Source organism: Cyprinodon variegatus, unplaced genomic scaffold (assembly GCF_000732505.1).
Source record: "Cyprinodon variegatus isolate N-32 unplaced genomic scaffold, C_variegatus-1.0 Scaffold387, whole genome shotgun sequence".
NCBI lineage: Eukaryota > Metazoa > Chordata > Actinopteri > Cyprinodontiformes > Cyprinodontidae > Cyprinodon > Cyprinodon variegatus.
The window spans coordinates 60,956-84,710 of record NW_015150840.1 but is presented as its reverse complement, the minus strand read 5'-3'; the positions used below and the strand labels follow the sequence as shown (position 1 = coordinate 84,710).

General features: G+C 39.5%; 1 protein-coding gene across 1 annotated transcript in view; it reads left to right on the top strand.

Moving 5' to 3' along the window:
- The window catches only part of trit1 (tRNA isopentenyltransferase 1), a 57,639-nt gene extending 49,201 nt beyond the window's left edge, over positions 1–8,438 (top strand). Inside the window, exons 8-10 of the mRNA XM_015387162.1 lie at positions 2,919–3,028; positions 6,508–6,619; positions 7,428–8,438. Of these exons, the coding sequence (XP_015242648.1) occupies positions 2,919–3,028; positions 6,508–6,619; positions 7,428–7,639 (434 nt within the window). The 3' untranslated portion in view covers positions 7,640–8,438. The remainder of the gene's footprint in view (positions 1–2,918; positions 3,029–6,507; positions 6,620–7,427) is intronic.
- Positions 8,439–23,755: the final 15,317 nt, after the last annotated feature.

Genomic DNA, 23,755 nt, shown 5'->3' with positions numbered 1-23,755 from the left:
ATCACAGCTCTATGGAGCAGTATCAGACTCATATTCTGACTAGAATTGAGTAGGACTACGTCAGGCTAGGAAATAACACCGCACTGTCCCAACTTTACTCATTTCTTCATGTTTCTGAAAAAACGATGACGTAAAGATGGCTCCTCTGCTCCTTCTCTCGCCTACAAGACGAACCAATTTGGCTGTTTTTAAATATCTTTTTCTTAAAGCTACGCTTACTGTCGCGTCCTGTCGATGGCAGCCATTCATTTCACGCCTTTTATAGTTTAACTCTGCTACGGAACAAGACAGGATAGTTTACATAGACTGAAGTCTATATTGATGCTGAAATCTGTGTCTCATAGTCAGATAAATACGTTTTCTTGCATGGGGGGAATAAATAAGGTTTCTATCTACAGAAAGATTTGGTTGGGTGTCTTGTAATCCAGATAATCTACCTTTAATTGAATTTTAATTGAATTATTAAAAGCTTCTTTGGAAGCAGTTATACATTTATAGAGTTGCAGCTGCTAATTAATGGTATTACAGTTGTATAAATCAGTATGTTTTATAGTTTATATGATATGTTATTTCTGCAGCTTTGTTGCTTTTGTGGCATAAATAAAAAGTTATTATTGTGTCATATTTTTTTTAGATTAATATATAGAAATACTGTTGCGTTTAAGGTTTAGAGATTGAGAATTTCATACCTGACCTTTTATTTAGGAGTCTGAGATTTAAACGTAATAGCCTTTGTACAGGGCAGGTCTGTTTAGCAGCCGTTTAAAAACATCAACACATCCTAACGGAGGCCTGGGTGTGAGGAGTAAACGGTGAGCGGGGAGTAAACACAGAGAAATTCACGCTGTGAAGCTAGATGACGCAGGCGCCGCCGGGTGAGATGTCGCCTTTTAAAGAGTTTGTTTATTCCTGCTTTAACACCCTTTGCGGGCTGGTTGATCACCCACAGCTGGCCCCCTGACTTGAAAAAAAAAAAAGCAGGCCGTGTTTAAGCAGCCGGCTGCTTATCAAACCTCCCGGTTTATGCAAACGACGGTGCTCAAATGCAGCTGAATGGTTCTTCGGGGTCTGGCTCTGTGAGGCCACAGCAGATTTTCTGTTCAGGTGATCCGTCATAGCACGCTCCCTATAATAATGGAGGCCCAGACAGTTCCCAGTAGAGTCCGAAACATCAGTCAGGACTCTGTCTGCTGCGCTCCGATTCACACTTGAGTCTGTGTGAAAAGGATTAGGCCATAATTGAGTTGGCAAACAGTACTTTAAAGGTTAATGGGATTCATTTGCATGAGAATCTGCTTAAAGGTTGGGCTGGCCAGTCTGCAGAAGGCTTGATCATATTTGAACTCAGAAGACAAATAAATACGCCCCTCTATTCTTTGCCACTTCAGAAGAACTCCTTTCAAAGCCGGGCCGGGTCGGGGCAGCACCTCCCTGTAAAAGGAGGTTCTGGCTGAATGTGGAGGCGTTCAGCCTTAGAAATGGTCGGGGTCGATGCCTTTCTCTCAGAGCTCAAACAAGACTAACACAAGCGCAGACGACCAGTCTGTACACAGCATTGGAGAAAAAAAGACTGAAATTAGGCATTAATCATAACTGGTTTCTATGGCAACCATCTTGCTTATGATTTATATCACGATACACTGAGCAGGCGCCGTTTTGAAAGGATTTTTTTTTTATCCTAATTTTTTTTCACATTATCTTAACAAATTGCAACATATTTTATTATCAAAGTGCAAAGTGTGTCTGCCATATACACAACTACAGATAGAAATGTTTTTTTTTTCTGAAAGCTGGAAACAAATAAAGAGCACTTTTGAAATAAAATCAATATCTTTTTTGGCTCCAATTCATCTGCTTGCAAGTTTTCCCTCGATATCTTGGGTTTCGACAGCAGAGAAGCCAGCTACCAATGGGCTCAAATCAAATTTGAAGTACCTGCCAAAAGGTTAGACCCTGCAGGAGTTAAATGACTAATTGTTCTTTCAGATTGCAGATTATGACGGCTTTTCTCTCATTCACTTCATTAAGTCTTTACATGGCAATTAGGAGGATCTGGAGAGAGAGAAAAAACAGAAACCCTGTTAACATTTTGCCACGAGTCATTAAGGAGACACATTAAATTACAAACACTTCATGATTTAGAAGGTTAACAAAGTCCTCAGCAAAGCACGGTGGTGGCTACATCATGCTTCTGTTAGAGTGAGATCAAAACCTGGATGAGATGGTGGATAAATTCATATCAGAACTTCACACATGTTTTTTTTTTAAAGTGCAGTAGTTTGGATTTGATGCTTGTTGTCGTTGCAGCAGCTCATCCTCGGTCACTCAGACAGCCAGACTGATGTAGAGGTAGAGCAGAGGCTGCAGTTTGAAGCGAAGGCCTGGCCCAGACTCTGCTGACTGCTACAAAAGGAAAGCACAGAGGGGAGGGGGGGCAAGAACCGTCAGAGAGCAAGGCAGTGACTGAAAGCTGAAACGAGACTGATGGCGATGGAGCGGGATGCTGCGCAGGAGGAGGAGGAGAGAAAGACATTATCGAGCCGCTGTGAGTCAGCAGGTTGACAGAGCTTTGGGGTGCGGCTCCAGCGCGTCACTTCCCCTGCCCGCCGTCTTTCCAGTCAGCACCGGTCGGGTCAAACCAGCCGGAGCCTGTTTGATCTGCTCAGAATCAGACGGAGCGGGTCACAGATGGGCTTCTGCCATCGGCTAATAGATTGAATTAATTGCGTTTATTTGGTGACGCCTACGCTGTGAAATCAATCAGCACAGTCTCCGTCCACGGAGAGACCAATCCTCCAATGGATTCTAAAGCAGTCAGATCGACCCTATGGCTCTGCTACTCTATGATAGAAATAATAAACATCTGTTTAAAAAAAAAAATCACATTTTAAAGTTCCTCCATCTCTGATTGTGTGCAGGACCAGGAGACAGCGTCCCGGCGGTGTACGGCCTGGATGTGACAGACGTGTCCAGGTGGGAGGAGACTGTGCTGAAGCCTGCACTGCAGATCCTGGACAGTCTCAGCAAGGTGGGGCCTGATCAGTCTGCCAGCTGCAGGGGGGGTCAGGGCCAACAACTGTCCTCCCAGTTCGGCCTAGTTGGTCTCCCTCCTTCCAATCTCTATTTCCTTTCTGCTTTAATTTGATATTTTTTGCTAATTTCTTTTTTTTTTCATGTAACTCTACTTTCTAATCCATCCTTCTTACCTGCTTAGATGTTTTATCAAAAAGGCTCTTTAAAAAGTCCAAATCAGAGTTTTAGATAAAGTCAAAAGAGTGAGAAAATCCTTTTATCAGTTTGACTCAAAATCTACAAACTGAACTTAAGGTGCAGAAGGTGAGGTGAATCAATAAATACTAGGATTACATGATTTACAGCAAACAGGTGGGAAAAAGGGCAGGAGGACGAACTTTATTAATGACGGCAAACTGGGACATGAGGCACGTAAACAAGGAAAGAAACCCACCATGAAGAAATTCATGAAAACGATGCAACTTTATTGTCGTTTCAGGGCTCCGACACACAATATTTAAAGATGATGCTTTTTTTGCTTGTATTGCTCCTTCTGTCATTTTCCAGGAACAGTATTTACAAAACTCCTTCATTGGATTTTTTTTATCAATGAGTAAAGCATTATGAGCAGAAAGAGGTTGAAAACACAGAGATGTTCTTTGTTGGTTTGAAAGAACTATTGGTGAAAGCCTGTAGGTATTTATCCAAAGCTGGAAGCTTAGAAGGTTAACAAGATAAACGTTTTTTTCTTTCTTATTATCTGTTGATGTAAAACTAATTATGTCAATTTTAGCTCCAGAGACCAAAGAAGAGAAAAGCCTGATTTTAATTCTTCCTTTTTTCCACCTTTTTTTAATAAGTGAGAGCGACCCAGAGGGAAAAGCATCAAAAACAATTCAGACTTTTATAGTGTAATAATTTAGCTTAAGTAAACAGAAGCCATTTCTGATCTAATAGTTGGCTCACTGTGAGGATATTATCAATCCAGCTCTGGGGGAAAAAATCCTGTTTCCACGAAAGATAAAGCAGCCGTTCCATATAAAACATTGATGTAAGCAGGATTTATTAATCACGAGCAAGCAGCCACATCTGCTTAGGAAAAGATCCTAGTTAGGGGAATTTTATTAATTACGGAGCAGAAGAGAGTCGAGAAAATACTTGATGTGTGACAAAGTGTAAATTGGCTGAGGAAACTTGGACATTATAGAAGACTATATTCAGCTCGTAATCACATTTTTTATCCTCTAAATATAATCTTTGTTTGAATGGAGTCAAACATTCCTTCAACTAAAGCTCCTGTCACACCTTGACAGCGTCTGCCTGACGTATGAAAAATCTGGCAAGAATTCTGCATATGTTTTATTTAAGTTATTAGCACTCTGAAACAAACTGGTACGTGTCGACATACAGCGAGTACGGCAAGATATTTTTTAGCATTCTCAAAATTTACCGACATATGCCAGTGTATGCCATATGTGGGCCATGAGTTACAGGTAGGTTATTAGATCGTTGACATACATACGTTAAGTGTAAGTTAATTATAAGTCGTGGTGTCTAGCTTATCCAAAACCTATGAGTAACTTGTGCATAACTTATGCTTAGCTTATCAAGAATTAATCTCCAACTCATATCAACGTATCGGACGTGTTCCAGACGGCCGCTGAACGTGTTTCTAAATTACAGCTACTGTAGAATGACGGAAGCGTTTTGGTATAAAAGGGGTTAGGTTAGTAATCCTTGTTTGTAACGTGGATTCTTTTTCTTTTTTCTTTTTGGCGGGCAGTAAACAGCAGCTAGATTAATACTGCGATCAAAGAAATCTTTTTATGAAGGCCGTGTTCCTCCTGGCGCATTGCTGCCCCCCTCGGGACACTGGCTTGTGACATTTCATGGGCATTACACTGCCACGCGTTACTACGGAAGAAGATTAGGGCCACTGAAAAAATAAATAAAAGTTAACTGATTTTTAAATTTTATTTCAGTTTAATATGGGGAAAAAGTCAGAATTCTGACTTTTTTCTCAGAATTCTGACTTTTTTCTCAGAATTCTGACTTTAATCTCATAATTCTGACTTTAATCTCAGAGTTTTGGATCTTAATGTAGATGGGCACCATGAAGGAAGAGATGTGGGAGCACTCAGCTTCACTGACAAAGATGTGAGTTGTTGAGAGGGCCAGTGACACTGGGATTGGGAAACTTTTTACGTGCCCGAGGGGTCCCCTCATTAATGGAGGAGCAGAAGGTCTTAAAACAAGAGAGCTAGTCTCTAAAACATGGCTATGGCTTGATGCTAACATGTTTGTTATCTGTCAGAATTCTGAGAAAAAAGTCAGAATTCTGAGATTAAAGTCAGAATTTTATTAAAATGAAATAAAATTTAAAAATCAGTTTACATTTTTTTTTTTTCAGTGGCCCTAATCCTCTTCCGTACATTACGCATAGGTTAGGCTGTCATTGGACATAAGTTCTGGAGTCGTTATGTATACTATACACCAAAGATTGAAGAACAATACATAAAGTTTAGCATATGCAAGCATTTTAGAAGATTCTGCAACGTCTGGCATTCGCTGGCTAAATTGTGAAGATGGTTCTAATTACACAGGTTCAACAGATTTATTCGTAATGTTTAAATTTTCCTTTAAATTGCTTAAAATTATTCAGCATTTTAATAATAATAGTATTAATGTTTATTCGAAAGAAAACAACTGTTTTTGTTTTACTAAAAGCTCTTCAGATACGGATAATATTCCATGTTTAGGAAGCGATCGGCTGTTTTGTCCAACCTGATGTTTTCTGGCTCAGTTTTCAAAAAGCTCCAATAACATTAGAACACTTCTCTAACTTAAATATATCTTCTTTATGTTCCTAATGGCTGCTAATTTGAATCTTGGATCTATTTTATTGCCAGAGTTCACAGGAACGGTATGCTAGCTTTTCATGCTTCTGTATGTTATATGTCTGGTATGACTCTAAAAATTTCATAAGACGTTCGGTTTCGTTTATAGTGTGCTGACATCACATTATAGGTTTATAGTAAAACCCATCTGCATATATGCTGTTGTACATAACTGTAAAAACCCTTTGTATAGTAATATCCACCTGTATATTATATTCGGTACATATCCAGCTGTAAATTTAGTTCATAACACTAGTTATCTATATATTATATTCATCTATTAGTAAGATTCTGGTTATAATGGTATTCATCTCTATACTTATTCAGTAGAAACCCATATCCTGTATTTATGGAACCATTATTTATCCTGCACTTGCTGCTATTGAACTTCTTGTTAAACCTAAACTGCATTTCGTTGCCTTGTACCTGTACCTGTGTAATGACAATAAAGTTGAATCTAATCTAATTATCACAAGCAGAAAGTGTTGTTTTCCTGCTTTCTAAAAGAAGTACCTTGATTTGAACCCTAACCTTCGATATTCAGACTTCATCAGGCATTGATGCTCAATATAATTCGGATTTCCTCTGTATGTTTCAGGGTGAGGAGCCCCCTTTGGCCCCCATTAGAGTGCAGGGCCCTAGAAACAAACGCAGCCACCACACCTGCGACCTGTGTGATAAAATAATCATCGGAGACCTGGAATGGACCGGTGAGAACGCTCAATCACATTTATGATATTTATTTAACCCCTGTGTGATGTTGGATTTCCAGGACAGTATGAACTCTGGGAAACTGCTGTTGTCCATTAAACCCACCCATGTTAGTAAATCAACATGGCCATGTGTATTTGTTCTACATATTAACCCCACCCCCACATTTCTGCCAACAGGACAGCTTTTAGCCTGCTCCAATGTTTCTTTGGTAAAGCCAAAAACTGAGAATGAAAGAACAAAAACACACTAATCAAGTCAAGAAGGAAGAGTATCAATTAGGGCTGAAATGGTTAATCGGATTAATCGTGACTAATTCATTATTTAAATACATGATTGATCACAATTAATCTGATTACTTGATTTGTTATTATTATTGAAAGCATCGATTATTGAAGACTGGAGTATCAAGACATGCCTTTAGCTGACAGAGCGAACCGCTTAGAGCTGTAATTATATTAAAATTGTAAAATATATATGTATAAACATTTTTTATTTAAGATACAAAAAAGTTTTTCATCAAGTGGTTTTAGTTTCACCTGGTTTAATTTCATAAAAAATCTTCTTTAAGGAAAATTTGGCTATCTGATTATTAATTGATTAATCGGAAAAACAATCAACAGATTAATCGATTTGCAAAATAATTATTAGTTGCAGCTTTAGTTTGAATGAAAAAGCTTCTTTAGGTTCGTCCACATTTCCTCTGTTGAGTAACCGTGGTAAAATAACGATCTGAATCAAAAGTATGTTTATATACCATGTTTACTTTGCATCATTCATGTTTATCTCAGCGTTTTGCGCCCGCAGCTCACCTGAAATCTAAAAAGCATCACTATCACGTGAGGAAGAGGAGAAAGTCTGATCCGGGGTGCGAACCGCCCGTCTCCACCCCCCCTGAAACCTCTCAGGGTTCCTCTAAAGAACCGAGGACAGAACACACAGAAGGAGCGGAGGACGCTTTGAGAGCTGCTTCTCCTTTGAGCTCCGTCAGCCGGGTGAACACGACCTCTGACCTCTAAACTTCACTGAACGTCGGCATCTTCTAGGTTTCTAGGAGACGACCTCATGGACACAAAGGAGACATTTAAAGATATTTATTTTTGCTGTTTAAATTAAAGCAAAAAAAAAAAATATATAAATTCTCTATTTTTGCACAAAATACCTTATAAATATAGCTATCATTTTTTTATGTATTTATTTTCTTGTTGCTACAATCAGTTCCCTGAAAGATTATATTTCAGACTCTCAGCCATCTTTGTTTTGACTTTAATAATACTGGAAGGAAAAATAAATATGCTTTGGCTCCAAATTATTGATCCTCGCTTATTTCCTTAGTTTTTCTTTTTTTACCTTTCAACCTTGTGTTCATCTCCTGTTCTGACATTAAAAAAAAAATCTAGTGAGATCAATCTGCTCAGAAGTCACCTAATCTGTAAACACGAGCAGCCTGAAGACAGAGGAAGACGGCGGACGGGTCAGGGAGGAAGAGTATGGCTCGACCACCATCCGCCACAGGAAACGGAAACAACCAAGATCGAACTTTCTGACCCACTGTGGAATACGGTGGTGGCTGCATTATGCTGTGGGGCTTTCCTCCCCCATCTTCTTCCTATTGTGCACTCGGCCGTCACTTAGAAAGGCTGTAAAAGGAATGATAGGCTGTAAAAAAATATATGTTTGAGTGGTGTGAATACTTTCCAAAAACTCTGGCTTTCCTGGGTTTTTCTTTGTTTTTGTTGTTGTTTTTTTCCAGATACCTGGTTGTACTGTTATCTCACTATGATGAACTCGAGCAGAAAAGCTTGACAGCTGATTTGTCTTTGAGGATCTTTTCCTCCTCCTCCTTCTTTGTGTTTCTCTTTTTTGTTTTCTTCCTGTAGAGCTGACTGTTTATCCAAACCAAGGTGTGTCTGCCTGTCGGGGAATACCTGCCGCCTGTTTTGGCGTTCCCTCTCCAGCTGCCGCTGGTTTCTTTCCAGCCAACAGTCGTCTCTCATTTCATAAAAACACTTGTTGTTTTTTCAGTTTAGTTCACATGCTCCTGCAGTTTGACCTCACCTACATCACTAAAAAATGTTTCCAGCTGTATAATAGGAGGAAGTGCGTCCCACATTCTATCTTTCCAAACTGGGTCAAGCTGACTGGGAGTTTACTGTACAGTATGGAAGCAAAGTCCAGCTACAGGTTTAATGTACTCTGAATTTTTTTTTGTTTTTTTTTAGGTCTGCCATGTGTTTGTCACCTGTTATTGTTAAAGAAGCAGCAATAAAAACTGGATTTTGATCTGAATAAAGAGAAAAGTCTCCTTTCATGCCTCATATTTTTCCTACTCACACTCGGGGCGGTATGCTCTTATCAGGAGCTCCTGCCCAGTTTGGCGCGGCACCACCAGGCACCTGCCTGCACCATTCAATGACGCCAGGGCCCTTGAACTTTGCACACAATTTTATAGAAGCGGAGATGTAGGGCAGCCTCCGCAGTCACAAGGCTAATTAGTGACTTACGCAGTGGATCATCCACAGACACACACACACTCTGAGGGAGCTCATTAGATGCTGGCCGGCTTCAGCTCCTGAATAATCTTAAAACATTCTCTGCGTGCGTTCTCCCTCCTAAGGCAGACCTCTTCAGTATTTGCTGAGTGTTCCTCTTCCAACTACTTTACTGTAGCCCTGTAACACTATGAACTAGATATTTGCATAAGCATCATATTTGTCTAAAATCAGTTGTGGTTTTGCAAGATTTCCCAATAATGATTCAGAAGTTTACACACATATTGCCTTTAATGTCTTGGCTTTTTGAGTTTCTGATTCATCAGCTGGAAAGCCTCCAATTTGGGCAATTTATCAGGATGAGAATCCCAAAAACAAGCCTTTTCTTCGCATCGGAGAACCTTTACTGCAAAGATCAGGTGTGAACCCTGAATAAAGGTCCACCTCTCGTACGGTTTAGGAAGGATTATTTTTTATTTTAGAGGTGAACAGTTTTTGTGCAAAAAGACCTCAAAGATGTCGGCTGAAGATGGTTAGAGTGAAGAGTCCTCGACCTACATGGTAGAAGAAGTCAATAGTTTACAAAGATAGAGCTCAAGCTGTAGTTTTTTTACTTTTAATGATTACATTTTACAGCAGTTGACTTTTCTTTGTTCAACTGTTTGTGGAACAGGGGGAAGTGAACATTTTCTTTAAATCAAAGGAGAGATCACCTGGAAAAGTTTGGGAACCACTGGATTAAATAATTGGTTTGTAGAGACTTGTCCTGCGGTGTGATGAAACTGAAAGTGTTTGACTGTAAGGATAATTGTTATTTTTGGAAGAGAGGTCAGGGAGCTGGACGCATGATCTAGCTGTGATGTAGAGTGATGGCAGGATGATGCTGTGGGGTATTTTCCTGCAGGAGGTGACTAGGTAAAAAGGTGAGGCTGCATCATTTTTATGCTACTTTTAGCAAACGGAGCACATTTTGGTGATCCTTTTATTTATAAAAGAAAAGCTTTGGTTTAATGTAAGAAAAAATATGTTTTGTGTAACATTTTAGGCTTTTGAAGTTGACTTCTTTTCCTTTACAGTTTAATCAATCTGTCATAATTGCTTCAGTCTGACAGCAACCTGTGATGCAGAGATAAATTCAGGTTACTCCAGATAAAAGATGGCAGCTGCTATACATTTCGGTTCATATCTGTTCATTTGATTTTAAGTCATGGATTATTTTCTTGTCACTGTGATTTTATCTTTAGTGACAATGTATTTTTTATTCAATTTAGATTAACATAATTAGTTTCTGTTTTCTGAACTAATACTTAATGTTCCCACATGAATTTGAATATTCACCAAAATATTTAAGTTATAATTTAACCTTTGGACCGATTAAGATTATAATAAACCGGTAATTAACTCTGCCTTTCGTATTTATGGAGAGGGAACACTGTACAGCTGTCATGCATGGTAATGGCAGTATTATGCTCTATTCCTTGACTTCTTCCATTGCTCAGCTCCCTGTCTAAGCAACAGCTCTATGTCTAAAAATTAAAGCGATCATTTCTACAAATAAAACACGAATCGGGGAATAAAGATAAACCAACCATTAAAAATGATCTCTGTTGCACAAAAAGCTGCATTTATCCAAATGATCGCTCTGCTCTTTGTTTATGTCTGAACTTGAATGCCAGGTTTTCACTGTAAGTGGGCGGATTAAACCGAATCACCTCTGAATTCTAACTTGGTTTCCTGGTTTTTGTTTTTAAAAGTTTACTGAAATTCTAGGTTGTGTAGTTTTCAGTGTTTCATATGAATCATTAAATGTTTAATCCCTAAAATAAGTGCATCCAAACTGCTGAATGGAGCTATAATAGATTTAAGGAAATATGCATTTCTGTCTGTTTTAATTCTAAGTATCTGAGGTGTTTCTGAATGGAAAACCACAGCTAGACTCCTGACCTCTTTTAACCCAGCAGTCTGTTTCTTTCCAAGGTGATCAGCTGCATTTCTCTGTTTGTATCTAATAGGAATTCTGATTCGTCCTTGTTTGCAGTCGACAGTCGGAAAGGATTCTTGTTGAAGAAAAACATTTGTGCAGATTCACCATTTTAACCCCTTTTTTTTAAGTATGAATCTTTATTTCCTAATGCTGCATTTCATCAAATCTTAGAGCCACATTTCTCCTGTTGTAAATTTTCATCACTTCTTACTCAGAGGGAGTTAAAGGAGGACCTTCCTCAGCTCGCCGCTTCTCTATAGTGGTGTGTCATCCAGTGACTGTGCGTCTAGGTAATATAAAGTCCACCTAATCCTAATCTCTAATCCCATTTGGCTAAACATTCTCTGCCATCTGGTCCTGGCTAGACAAAAAAAACCCTCCTCACGCATCTAATGCAAGCGGCTAATCAGGCGGAGGAACAGCTGTAGTTATAAAGAATTTTTAAAAGATAACTCAGAAAGCAAAATATTTTGTTTTCAAATGGCAAAATACTAGACACCACAGGGTCCTGTAATCTCTGTTAGGAATGTGAAGGACCTGGCTGAGAATGTGCATCTAAAAACATCAATGTAAAGGTCAAGTGTCATCCTGACAACAGAGCTAATTTAGATCTTTTTTTTTGTTTGTTTCTATCGTTGGATTTCTCTACTCCCTTATCTTAAAAGTTTGATGAGTGTGTTTTCACATGCAGGTTTCCCTTGGCCATGGTCAGTGTTTGTTTTTTTGTTTTTTTTTTGGCTTCTGTAGACAAAGAGCTTTCAGAAGTTGCGTAACGGAGAAAGAAACACAACACTACCAGGTGTGACTCAGCCACACAGAGGCTTTGTTCCTGCTGCATTGTTGTGAGCGTGTGTCCGTTAGGGTGGCTTTCCTGGTTTTACAAGGCCAGTTCATTTAGAAACACCTCAATAATCGCTCCACTTTAATGCTTCCGTGTTTGTACAGTGCATTTAAAGGGTCTTCAGAACGCTGAAACGTCTATTTATAAATACAAAATTTCTTATTTTTCTTTGGGATTTTATGTGGTCATTAAAATTCACAACAAATATCATCCCTGGTCACTTTACCATGATTTAGTTGAATCATACACACAGAGTCAGTTATATACTTTTCAAATTGATCTCAGATGTCAAATGTTTAGTTTGTTATTTAAGTTGGTTAGAGAATTATTATCTAAGGAAATCCAGTAGATAGCATCTAGTTACCAACTTGCACTATTCATTAGTGTGTAGCGATGGTGGGCGGTTGCTTGTGGCGCTGACTTTCCAGCAGTTCTTTTTAAGAAGCAAGCATATAGGAACAGTGGAGAGGAAAACTCCCTTTTATCAGAAGGAAACCTCCAGCAACCCAATGGTTATTGGTCACGACCTACTGAGGGCTAAACGTCCGCTCTAATCGCTAAATCCCTCAATCACTTGATAGAGCAGGGACTATATAGTTGACTCTAAACTGCCCTCATTTAACGTCAGTTAAGATGAATGATACTTTTAAATTCCCGTTGGTCACGTGGCCCAGGGTGTCTGCACCATCTTTGTTCTTTTCAAAAACAAATCCCACGGTGCATTTCAAGGTGAACTCTTTGGAAAGCCTTTGGGGATATATATGGATGCATTGGATGCACACTACTGTTCAAGGTGCATTGGGGGAAATTTTGAGTCCGCTAATTTTTCCTCCACTAGACCTTCATATAAAATGCTATAACCCCTATACAGTGCCCTATAGAGGAGTGACTGTCACTAGCCGATCCGTCCCGGTAGCATGATCTATACCATCAGCTCATTTGCGATTGTGTATCCAGACATCCCGTTCCCCCTCGATTTTTTTTCTTAAATTACATTTTTCCCCTCCGCAAAAATAGTGAACGTACTAAAATATAATGTGTTAAAGGTTAATAATGTATTTCCTGAGAAAATGGATGCATTTCATCAGTCGTCTGTTCTCCATCTGCACCAGAAATGGGATCCTACGCTACTTCCGGGAGCTAACTTTTTTCGGCTTTGGATTTAAATATAAATCTAGTGTTTGGGAGTTTTTTCCTTTCATGTTAACATTATTGTATAAAGTGCATAATCTAAAGAAAGAAACAACTAAAATGCAGATAAAAAGGGTTTAATCATATTTTGCTGGACTACTCTAAGCATGTCCAATGACGACGTCGCACTAGCAGTTGAACAGTGAAAATGTTAAAAGCATCAAAATTGTCTCAGAAAACATTTTTGAAATATATGTATTAGCATTCTATAGTGAGTTAAGGATAGAAATAAGTAATTTTAATACCATATTTACGTTATTTAAGGATATCCAGATGTATGTCTGGTAGCGCATGCGCAAATGAGCTGATGGTACGGATCGTGCTTCCATGCTACCTTCGGATCAGGTAGTGACAGTGAGCAGCTTGTGCAGCACCAAATTTGGGTCTGCATGTAGGACGGGACATATGAATCTAAGTTCCACATATGCTTTTCAAACATTCATTAAGTTAGTAAAGAAACACTTTATCAACAAAAATCATTTTGCATAGGCTATAAGTCATTTATTTAAAGGGGCGTTACTTAATTACAAAGAAAGTCATAACTAAAAACTCAAAAATGACAAATAAAATATTTTTTCTTCGGTTTATTAAAGCAGCTTTGATATAATTTATCATTACAGAGTATAAAGGTTAAACTTTCACCTGATGATGATGCAGCAGTTTTAGTGCGGGTTAACCGTTTGCATCTTCTAGATTATCTTAAGTATCCGTTCTTCAGCAGTCAGTGTATCATGGCAGCACTTGATGCCAGGGCTTGGATTGCTACCATGGTGACGACAGCTTCCTGTTGCAGTAGTGTAAGGAAAGCTAATGTTGTAGTTATACCCTCTAGCGCCATCGAGTGGACTCAGTTCAGCTGCAAGGGTGCTTCATGGTGGGTGTAGTGAGTAGGCGAGCGAGAGCAGCCACTGATCAGGGAAGGGAGAGAGTTTGACCATTCAACACAAACATGAAGCCTCCTTCCCACTGAATTTAGTTGGTTAATGTGTGTTTTTCTAATATGGGTCGACCCGCTAACAATCCGAATCTGACTCCATTCCCATTGGCAAAAAAAAAAAAAGCTTGGTCTTACCCCCTGGCAACCGTCGCTGCATGTTTGGTAACAGCATCGACGCTAACTCAGTGCGACAGAAATCAGGAAAGTAAACAATGGAGAGCTACATGTAAGGAAGCCAGGACGTAGTTAGTGTGCTTTATTGTTTCACTCTTTAATCTGTCCGAATCTCTCTGAACAGTGCTTTGAATGCTTATCGAATGTAAACATAGTTTACATAGTTTCAAATCGGACCGACGTGGTGTGTTGACGTCCGTACGTTGTGTTCAATGGTATCGCGTAGTGAACGGGTCAACCTGGCTCTGGTGTTCCCACTGCATGCCAATCAGAGCCGAGGCGATTTTAACATGGGTCGCTTGCCGAGTGGTTTTACCCAGTTAGACCAGCATCAATGACCTGTTCCCATTGCCACTAAAAGCCGATTGTTCCTGGGTTTAAACTCTCTTTTTTTTTGGCTCGTGGGAAAGGAATGGGTATAACAGAAGCACTGAGAGGTTAGTTGCAGCAGTAGCCCCTTTAGTGGCTTAATCTAAGAGAGAAACACAACTAAACAGATAAAGAGAGCACATACAGCAAAGTGCATTAAAAGGTAAGCCAATAGCTATATCTAAAGAAAACTGTGTTACTGTAAATCCCTGAGATGCAGAATAAAATAAAACATGAAGTCACTAGCAGCCCATTTTAAGTCTCCTCCAGAATGATGTCCCCTCCTACCAGTCCAATATCATCTAATGAGATGATTTCTGAACTTTCCTTTATTCTGGGATTTCAGAACGGGGCAGGGGGTTGAAGACAAACTCACTTTTTCTGGTGTTTTCATTGGAAAATATCAAAGTATTCTTTTGCAGTTGTTCCATAGTTATGTAGAACTGTCTGCTGTGTGTGATGAGCCTGATCCAGGCCAACATTCTGGTGTGATATACGTCTCCCGAACCATGCGCAGACCATCATTTATTCATGTGTCTGCCTATAGGGACGAGCGAGGTTCAGTGAGTTCATGCAGTCCTCCTCTCTCTCTCCTCTGTCGTGCTGTCTGGCTCTTTCGGTACATGTGGATGTCGCAGATGGGAAGACAGAGATGTGAGAAACCATAGGTGCAGTGTGAGCATGGCTTCCTATAGTGCTTCTGTCTCTTTGCTGTGTGTTTCCTGCCTGGTTATGTAATGTGGAGGCTGCCCTGTACTTTTCTGCCTTCTCCACCCTCCCAAATTCAGAGCCTGACATGCCTTCTTGTGTTTCCAGAAACCCAGTGAACTCTCTTCCAGGACAGCAGCTTGGAGCGTTAACTCACAGGCACGTCTTTAATTCTCACATACTGAATGCTTATTATAGAAAAAAAGGCTCTGAGACCTTTTAGTAACACGCTGCAGGGCTTCATTAATCCTTCATTTCTGCAGCTATTCCTGTCATGCAATTCACTTCCTGCAGAAAGTGTCTCTTATAGCTCAAAAAAGGACGAACCCAAACACCTGGTGTGTGTAGGCATGTAAGTATGGGTGACTGAACAGACTGCAGTGTATATTCACTGCAGTGAGTGTGTGTATGTGTGTCTGCTTCTGGGCCTCTCCATTGTCAGGGAGTTGAGCGCTGGAGCCGGCTTTTTTCCCGCCAGTGCGGCGTTTTGTGGGTGGGGCTTTGGCTGGCTTCAGCAGAGCACTGCAGCTTCCCGCCTGATATGTAAATACGCTTCAGGGGGTGGAGATGGGCGCCTCCCATAATGCAACACTTAACGCTGTCGCTGCCAGATTGCAAACAGCAGAGCAGAATTAAAGGACGCCTGTGTCTTAACTGCTTAGTGAATCCTAAAACCAATGTGTCAAGATTCACATTACTGTACTATCGTACTGTGACCAGTAACTTATAAGATTATAGATACCATTTGAAGTCCCAATGGGGACTCTGAAGGAGCTGCAGTGATGCACAGCTCAGGTAGGGCAGAATAAAAATTGACCTATGCGAAAGAAAAGCAAAGGAGACCATAGTTTTTTTGTTTTTTTTTTAAAGAAAGGTAAAAAAAGTATAATTTGCACTTTAGAGGTCTAAGAAAACCTGTGGAAGGAGGGGCGTCTGCACTAGAGACTGACACGGGAGTGGATTTTCCCTCCTGTCCCGTCCTACTGCCACAGAAAAAAATTGTGTCCCGTCCCGATCCCGGGCCAGAGTAGAAATCTAAATCCTGTCCCGTCCCACTCCTGGTGAAATTACCCCCACTCCCATCCCGCTCCCATTCAGAATGACTCCCGCTCCTGCACCACTCCCATTCTTGTTGTTTTTGAGCACGGGTAAAAAACTCAGAGCGGAAGCACTGTTGGTTTTTGGGTTGTGTAGTTTTTTTTGACTCGCATTAAAGTGTAGGCTTCAAGGAAAAAAACTACAAAATGGCGGCGCCAGTACTGGATTTTTTTTCTTTCTATTTTATTTTATTTTTTTGCATCGATCCTAGTTTTTTTTTTGTTACTATTGGTTTGCTCCCACTCCTGTCTGCTCCCGTTAATGTTTAATCCTGTACCGTCCCAATCACGTGATCGTTACTAATACTGACTCCCATCCCACGGGAATCCCACGGGAATCCCGTGACCCGTAGGATTCCCGAAAAAATGTCAGTCTCTAGTCTGCACAGGAGCAAAATTCGTGTGTGGTGGAACACTAACATATCTCACTAATTTCAACAGCATGGTGAAACAGTTGTGCTATCGCCATGCTAAGGGAACGCTTGTCCAGCTCTACATTGCAGACCCTTAAAACCAGGGAACATATTGACCTACTAAAGGTGGACAAGTCATAATGTTTATTTTTTACTTTTGTGATGTACAGGTTTTTCTAAAGTTTTTTATTTTTAAAAACGTTACTAAAGTCATTAAGGAATAAAGTTAATGTACCATTTCCTCTGCAAGTAAAGGAAAAATCCTCTATATAAAATCCTAGATGTTTTCAAAATAGGTTGTTTGCTGTGTCTCCTCATCAATCCGACATCCAGATGCAGTTTTTTTCCCCTTAGAGGAACTTTGTGGGATTCTGGTGCTGTGGTGTAGGTAACGCACAGCCTGTCTGTGCTTTTGTTACGAAACTTGAAGTCGATGTAGATGCAAATATGTCTAAAAACTGTGTAAGCCATATAAAATTGAAGAAGGTTAATCTAAATCTGCCTTATGAATGAACAGTGTTTGCCTTTTTTCTTGATCTGCTAAGCAGACTGTATCGAAATGAATCAAAATCCCAAGAGAAGCAATTCTACAAAGTCTTTGGTTCTCAGCCAGGGGTAAGTATTTTTAGAGAATATAGTAATTCAAATTACAGAAACTATTTTAAGGGAAAGTAAAGTGTATTTTCTTTTAATCATTTAATTTCTAAATAACATCAACCCTCCCAAAAAAGAACAAAATCGTCTCCTTTACATTCAAAAACAAAAATGTTTCCTCCCTTTCTTTTTCTTTCAAATATCAGTTCAATGCAGAATTATCCAGTAGTGCTTTTTTTATAGAACTTTTTTGGATTTTGAAATTGATTTGATGAAAAGTGTCCCAAATGTATTAAAAAAAATACAAAACAAGACTGATGGGAAGCTCTGCCGGGCAGACGCTAACTTTAGTGTTGTTAGCGACTAAAAGTTTGCACATCTCTGCATTCTTACAGTGTTATACATTTGTTTAATCGAATAAATATATTTATTTTTAACTGTTTTTGAAAAATATTCTCATAAAAGATATTTGAAGTCTAACCTAGATGTGTCAAACTTAGAGGAGACAGGTTTATCACCTGGATTTATAAATTTACATCCCCACATGACGTGTTTGCAGCAATAAGCAAAGGTTAAAATAGACTTTTTAGAAATGATGTGGTTCTTTATTCAGACAACATTACAACTCAGGAATGACAAAAACACCAATTTAATTTTCATTGCATTTTTATTATAGACTGTGTTTTTCTATTTCATTATTTAAGACCTGGATATAATGTGTTTTGGATGCTTTTTTGTGTCTGTGGTAATACTTTTCCATCTATGAAAACAAGTTTATTGTCTACTCCTTCATGCAAACTGGGATAAACTTTTATTGTTTTGTTCACATGTGATAGAAAGCTTCTGTTCAGCTGTAAGTACCTTTCCAGGTTTAAACTCTCATTTGTCACTAAACTAAAACCTGTCCCACTAAGAGTAGCCTACAATAGTGTGTGGTAGAACTAAGTTGAAACTGGATAGAATTAAAACTATTTCTGACTCTCATTCCTCCACTTTCTAACACCTCTCGAATCTACTTTACAGTAAAAAAGTAGGCCCTCAGCTCCATTTTTACAGGTATTTAAAACAGATGTTTTTAGCAAATGCACATGGCTCACTCATGTTTTAAACGTGTTATGCAAGCCGACGTAACATTAGATGGCCTGTGGACCAGTGGCAAGTGTGCACACACGTGGGCTGGCCCACACCCTCGCAGGCTCATTTCGAGGGCCCCATTATATGAAGCTTGAACAAGTTTAGCAGGATGGAGCGCGCACCTGGTTCTCTTACATCTGTTGCAATGAGATTTCTCAAACACTAAGAGTATGCAGAGTTTTATCACAAGCTTGGTACTCTCTGACCAAATTTAAAGACCAATTGCCCTACACTAAACTTTTAGAAATAAGTTTTCCCTGATGTCCCTCCATATTTTGGTAATTCTGTATTTTGATATTTTTGGGATTTTTGCTTCATTTGCCACCTTTCTGTTATTAAATATGCTAGAAACCACCTCAACTTCCGTTTCTGCATTTGGGTCTTCTTCAAATCTCCACTCAACCAGACAAAAGGCGCTTAAATTAGACATTCATGATAATTATTAGAATCAAAATGCGGTCTTCTTGCTCAGATTGGCCGAGAGCAGGATTTCCCTGGGGTCCCCCATCATTTTACTACCTCATCATCAGGGGGACTCGTCATTGTTTATTCCATGATTTTATGATTTTGAGAGATTTTTGACACAGCTCTTTAGATTTTTCCCTCGATTTCAATATACAGGTCATGAACATACATGAATGGGTGTTGTACATAAGGTAACTGTAAAAATGTTACCTTATAAGGGGGAGTTGTTAGGATTATTTTCTAACAGGAATGAATGTGCTTGTTAAACCTGTTGGGATTGTTTTTATTGATGATGTGTGAGTCTTTTAAACCTTAATAATACCTGCCTGTTACATGTTGAAGCTAATGCTTTAAAGTTATCATCTTCAATATGTAAATAACAAATATTGGTAAAAATACAGCAGAAAACAGCTAAATTTTTATTTTACAGAGTTTTATATTTAACGTAATGCAAATAGTTAATAATTCTGATCAGTGCCTTATTCTTACTTTTCTCAGTTTTATAACTAACGTTAACAATGTCAAATTTAACTTTGCATCAGTTTTAGTAGGTGGCGAACAACAAGTTGGTGCAGTCCAACCAAAATAAACTTCATTGGCTGGATGAAATGCATTATTTTGATAGTTTTTCATTTCTTTTAAATACCAACAGGCCATAACGAAAATGAGCTTTAATGAAACATAACTAAGAATTCTATTTTTAAAATTTAAGGAAAGTACTATAGAATAGTGAAGTGATTCTAGTATATGAGTCATTGTAAATAATTACTACCTACTGCTGCAAACCACTGTACCCAAACCAAGGCATGGTGGTGGCAGATTCATGCTGTGGGCGGGTTTTGCTTAAGCACGCCTTTTCATTATACTAGATTTCAGTTTCTAGCCGGGTTTAGTCATTGGTGTGAATCCATCCTGTAGCCTGAAATGGACCAGAGAGCTATACCCTGGCATGGATACACAGCACGGGTTATAGAGACCTTACTTACATTTGGGTAAAAGAAGAAGAGATAAAGAAAGTACTAGCTTGTCCTCTGAGGAGGAAATAGTTTTAAAATGGCTGGTTTGGGCCATGAAGAGATGAGTTGCTATTTAAAACTACACCAAAATAGCAACAGAAACCTGGATATTATGCACTCTTCCTTTTTTATTCTTCTTCTCACAGTACTGGAGCAATGCTGTCCCCATACACAATCTGTTGCAACTACATTAGCTGGCTCCGTTTACAAATGTCAGTGTGATAGATCCCTGGACCATACAATCATTGTGAATGAATGTGTCCTTGGTGTCAGTGCTCAGAACAGAAGGATACAGTATGCAAGGCGGACAAACAGATTTCTCAGAACGTTTATTGAAAACAGAAATTGGGGTGGGCAACGTTGGTGTCTATGTCCGAAACCTCTGCAGGATGAGAAAGCAGGTTAGTGACCATGTCTATTTGAAGTGGGTGATCACGAACAAGTGAGTCATGAACCTAGTCTTATAGTTCAGTCTGAATCCAGAGGTAGAGGATGGCTGGCTACCAAGGTGGTCAGGGCGGCCAGGGCATAGAGAGTTCCAGACGCTGATGTATCAGAGGACAAGCAGAGAACCGAGTAGATGAATGTAGGCAGGATGATCTGGAGAGTGAAGCCAAAGTCGGTTTCGGTGACATGGAAGGCTGTCAGCGCCAGGAGCTCAGAGATCTGGTGAGGCACCGAAAGAGAATCCAAGACGAAGTTGGGTCACAGTTTCGGGCACAGTACACATTTGGGCGGACAGGCTAGACGAGGGCAGGCAGACTCAGTGGTTGGGTAACAATTCGAGGTACGGTACACAAGCAGGCAGAGATCAGGCAGGATTAAGAAGACAGGTCAGGCAAACAGATCAGACGGGAACAGGCAGGCTCAGAGGTCATGAGGCAGAATAGATCAGGATCAGGTAGTCAGAACACAATTACACTAGAATGTGTCACCAGTGGCTCGAAATAATCTGGCACTGATGACTGGTCTGAAGGCTTGTTATATAGTGACTAATGCAGGTGTATCAGATGAGCAGGTAATTAGAGCTGGATGAAGCTAATCATGTTTGTGCAATATGTTATCAGACCAGGCATCAATGCTGAGATCATGACACTTAAGGGCTGGTTATACTCCCACAGCAGGTATGACACAAATATTTTTGATTTCTGCCAATTTTGAAGCATGTTATGTTATTCCACGCCACAACACAAGAGGAAGATAAAAAAAAACGCAAGGGGCAAGTTGGTGCGACAACGGAGGGACATGGGGGTGAAAAAGAGCGGGGATCCAGGTGGAAAAAAGGGTTCCAGCGAGTTCTTCACCAGTCATTTTCCACAATGGCGGTCATGCAAACAAAACAAACCTGTAAGGTACCAAACAGCAAATACGCATAGTGTAGAGCAGATGTAGATTTGACCAATCAGAGGCCTCCTGTCTGCGTTCACCTACAATTTTGGAGAGGTGCACTAGAGTGTCTGCGGCAGGGGTGGGGCATACCTGAATTAACTGTAACACACGCAGACGACCTGGTTTCTGAGCATAAACCAGCCTTTAGTCAATGTTGATTAGGTTAATTTCCACATACAGGTTCCAGGTTTCTGCTTGAAAGCTGAAAAGAAAGCTACCTTCCAGCATGAAAATGACCTAAAGCATACATTAACATCTACTGGCTCATTGAGAAGGTTATGAAGGTTGGCTGCAATAAAATAAAGACGTTATTAGACAAAGCTTGAGTGTGCAGATGGCGACAAAGACTGCTTTTTGGTTTTACAATTTATACACGACATTAATGGTGAAAAGTTCCAAAATCATTCTCTTTTCATTATTTACATCATAAAAACATGGCTATCTACTATGAGTGGTTCAGACAATTTATGTCCACCTTCTGCCAGTTTTTAATCATGCCTTCTCCTACTAGTAGGCAGTAGTTAGAATCTGAATGCAAGCTATTGCTCCTCGCCACAGTTGGTGAGGCCATTTGAGAGTGCTGCAACAGTTGGTGAGCAGCCCTAACAACTTTCTGGGTGATTTACATTGGGTGATGATGACCGCAGCTGATAGGAGGGATGTGAGGAGCACTGTGGATCAGTTAGCTCTGCCAGAGAGGAGATGAAAGGTGGCAGGGGGAAGCCGGTGGAGGGAAAACCGCTTGTTTGTGTATCAGTCAATAAGGTGTTCCCTCCTCTGGGCGGTTAACGGTTAACTCTAGATCCTCCTGCTGCCGAGGCGGGAAAAGCAACAAAACAAGAGGCGGATTTGCAAAACATTTAAGGGGAACTACAGAGCAATTTGAGATAATGTTGGACTGTTGGAAAAATGGAAGCTGCTGCTAATATTTACTCTGAACAAATATTAGCTCCTGTGTTGAACTTCAAGACTCTTTGAAACCAACAGTAGAATATAGATTTGCATATTTTACTTCCTCTCTTCTTTTATGTGTCATAATAAGTGGATTCTGGTTAACTGTGTTAAAGTAAAATGGAGACCTGCCAATACTGTTGTGGTCCCGCTTAATACTCTTTATTGTAAGATAAAAACACCTAGCTTTAAAATAAATGCACCACTAGGGAAGTAAACAGAGAAAATGGTTCCTTATTTATGACAGGGCAGTTAGGACATCAAGTCAGAGCAACATGTATTTGTTAAGATCACAAACACAAAGGTCTTTTGTTGTTTATTACTTGAAGCTGAGGTTTCTCTCCAAAAAATGCTATTGTACATTTAAATATATTATACTTCTGATAATTCAGCCAGTAACCTGAGTGACATTAATATGTCCAGGCAATTTTTTAACCTTTAATACAGCAGACTAGAGCAGAACACCTGAAATACTCATTAACTAAATATTAAGTCAGCATTTTTAGTTCTAGATTCAGCTATTTTGTAGGAAGACATGAGCCTAAAAGTTTTTAAGCATAGTGTCTCTGTTCTGTTTTTCTGAGCTGATCTTGGTTAAGCAGGTTAGTAGGTTATGGATCATTTAGTGATGTAGGCAATTTACAGTAATCTGTTGCTGCGCCCTTGTGGTAGGATGTGGCACAGACAAGAGGACTTTAGTGAAAATAAGTAGAAATTAGCTTTGAAATTTAAATAAAAAGGTATCAGGGTTTCAATATGAATGAAGTTATTCCATTTTTGTTTCCCAATTAAAATAAGTGTATTAAATGTAATAACATATTATACTCTTAAAATAAAAAAATAGAGTTGTTTTTCTAATTTTGAAAATAATTCATCTTATTCCATTGGCAAAATGTCTCTCTGTTTAGATAAAGGAAGAGAACATATATTTCTGTTTCTGCAGTGTATATATTTATATGTGTTGTAACTTTACAACCACAAACTCAAGAGTAATTCTTTGGGATTAATGTATAAGAGTGAAATAGAAGAGAAATTATCGGGCGTGCTTTGGTGGCGCACTGGTTAGCGCACACTGGAGGCCTTAGTCCTTGGCTCTGTTCGAAAACCTGGGCTGCATCCTCCAAGGACGCGGTCTACCTAGACTGGATCCTTCGAAGTCCTTGAAAATAAGGAGACCGGAAGTGTTTTGGCAGGTCTACCCTTCGGTGGGTTTTACCGCCGTAAGCTCTGTTGCTTAGCAACCGTAAAAGTTAACACAGAAAGCAGGAAAAGAATGAAAACTGAAGTTTTCAAAACTGTTTGTTAATTTATTTATTATTTATTGTAAAGTGAACAAAGACTGGTGAGAATCCAGAGTGGAACCTCTCCTGTGGAACCAAC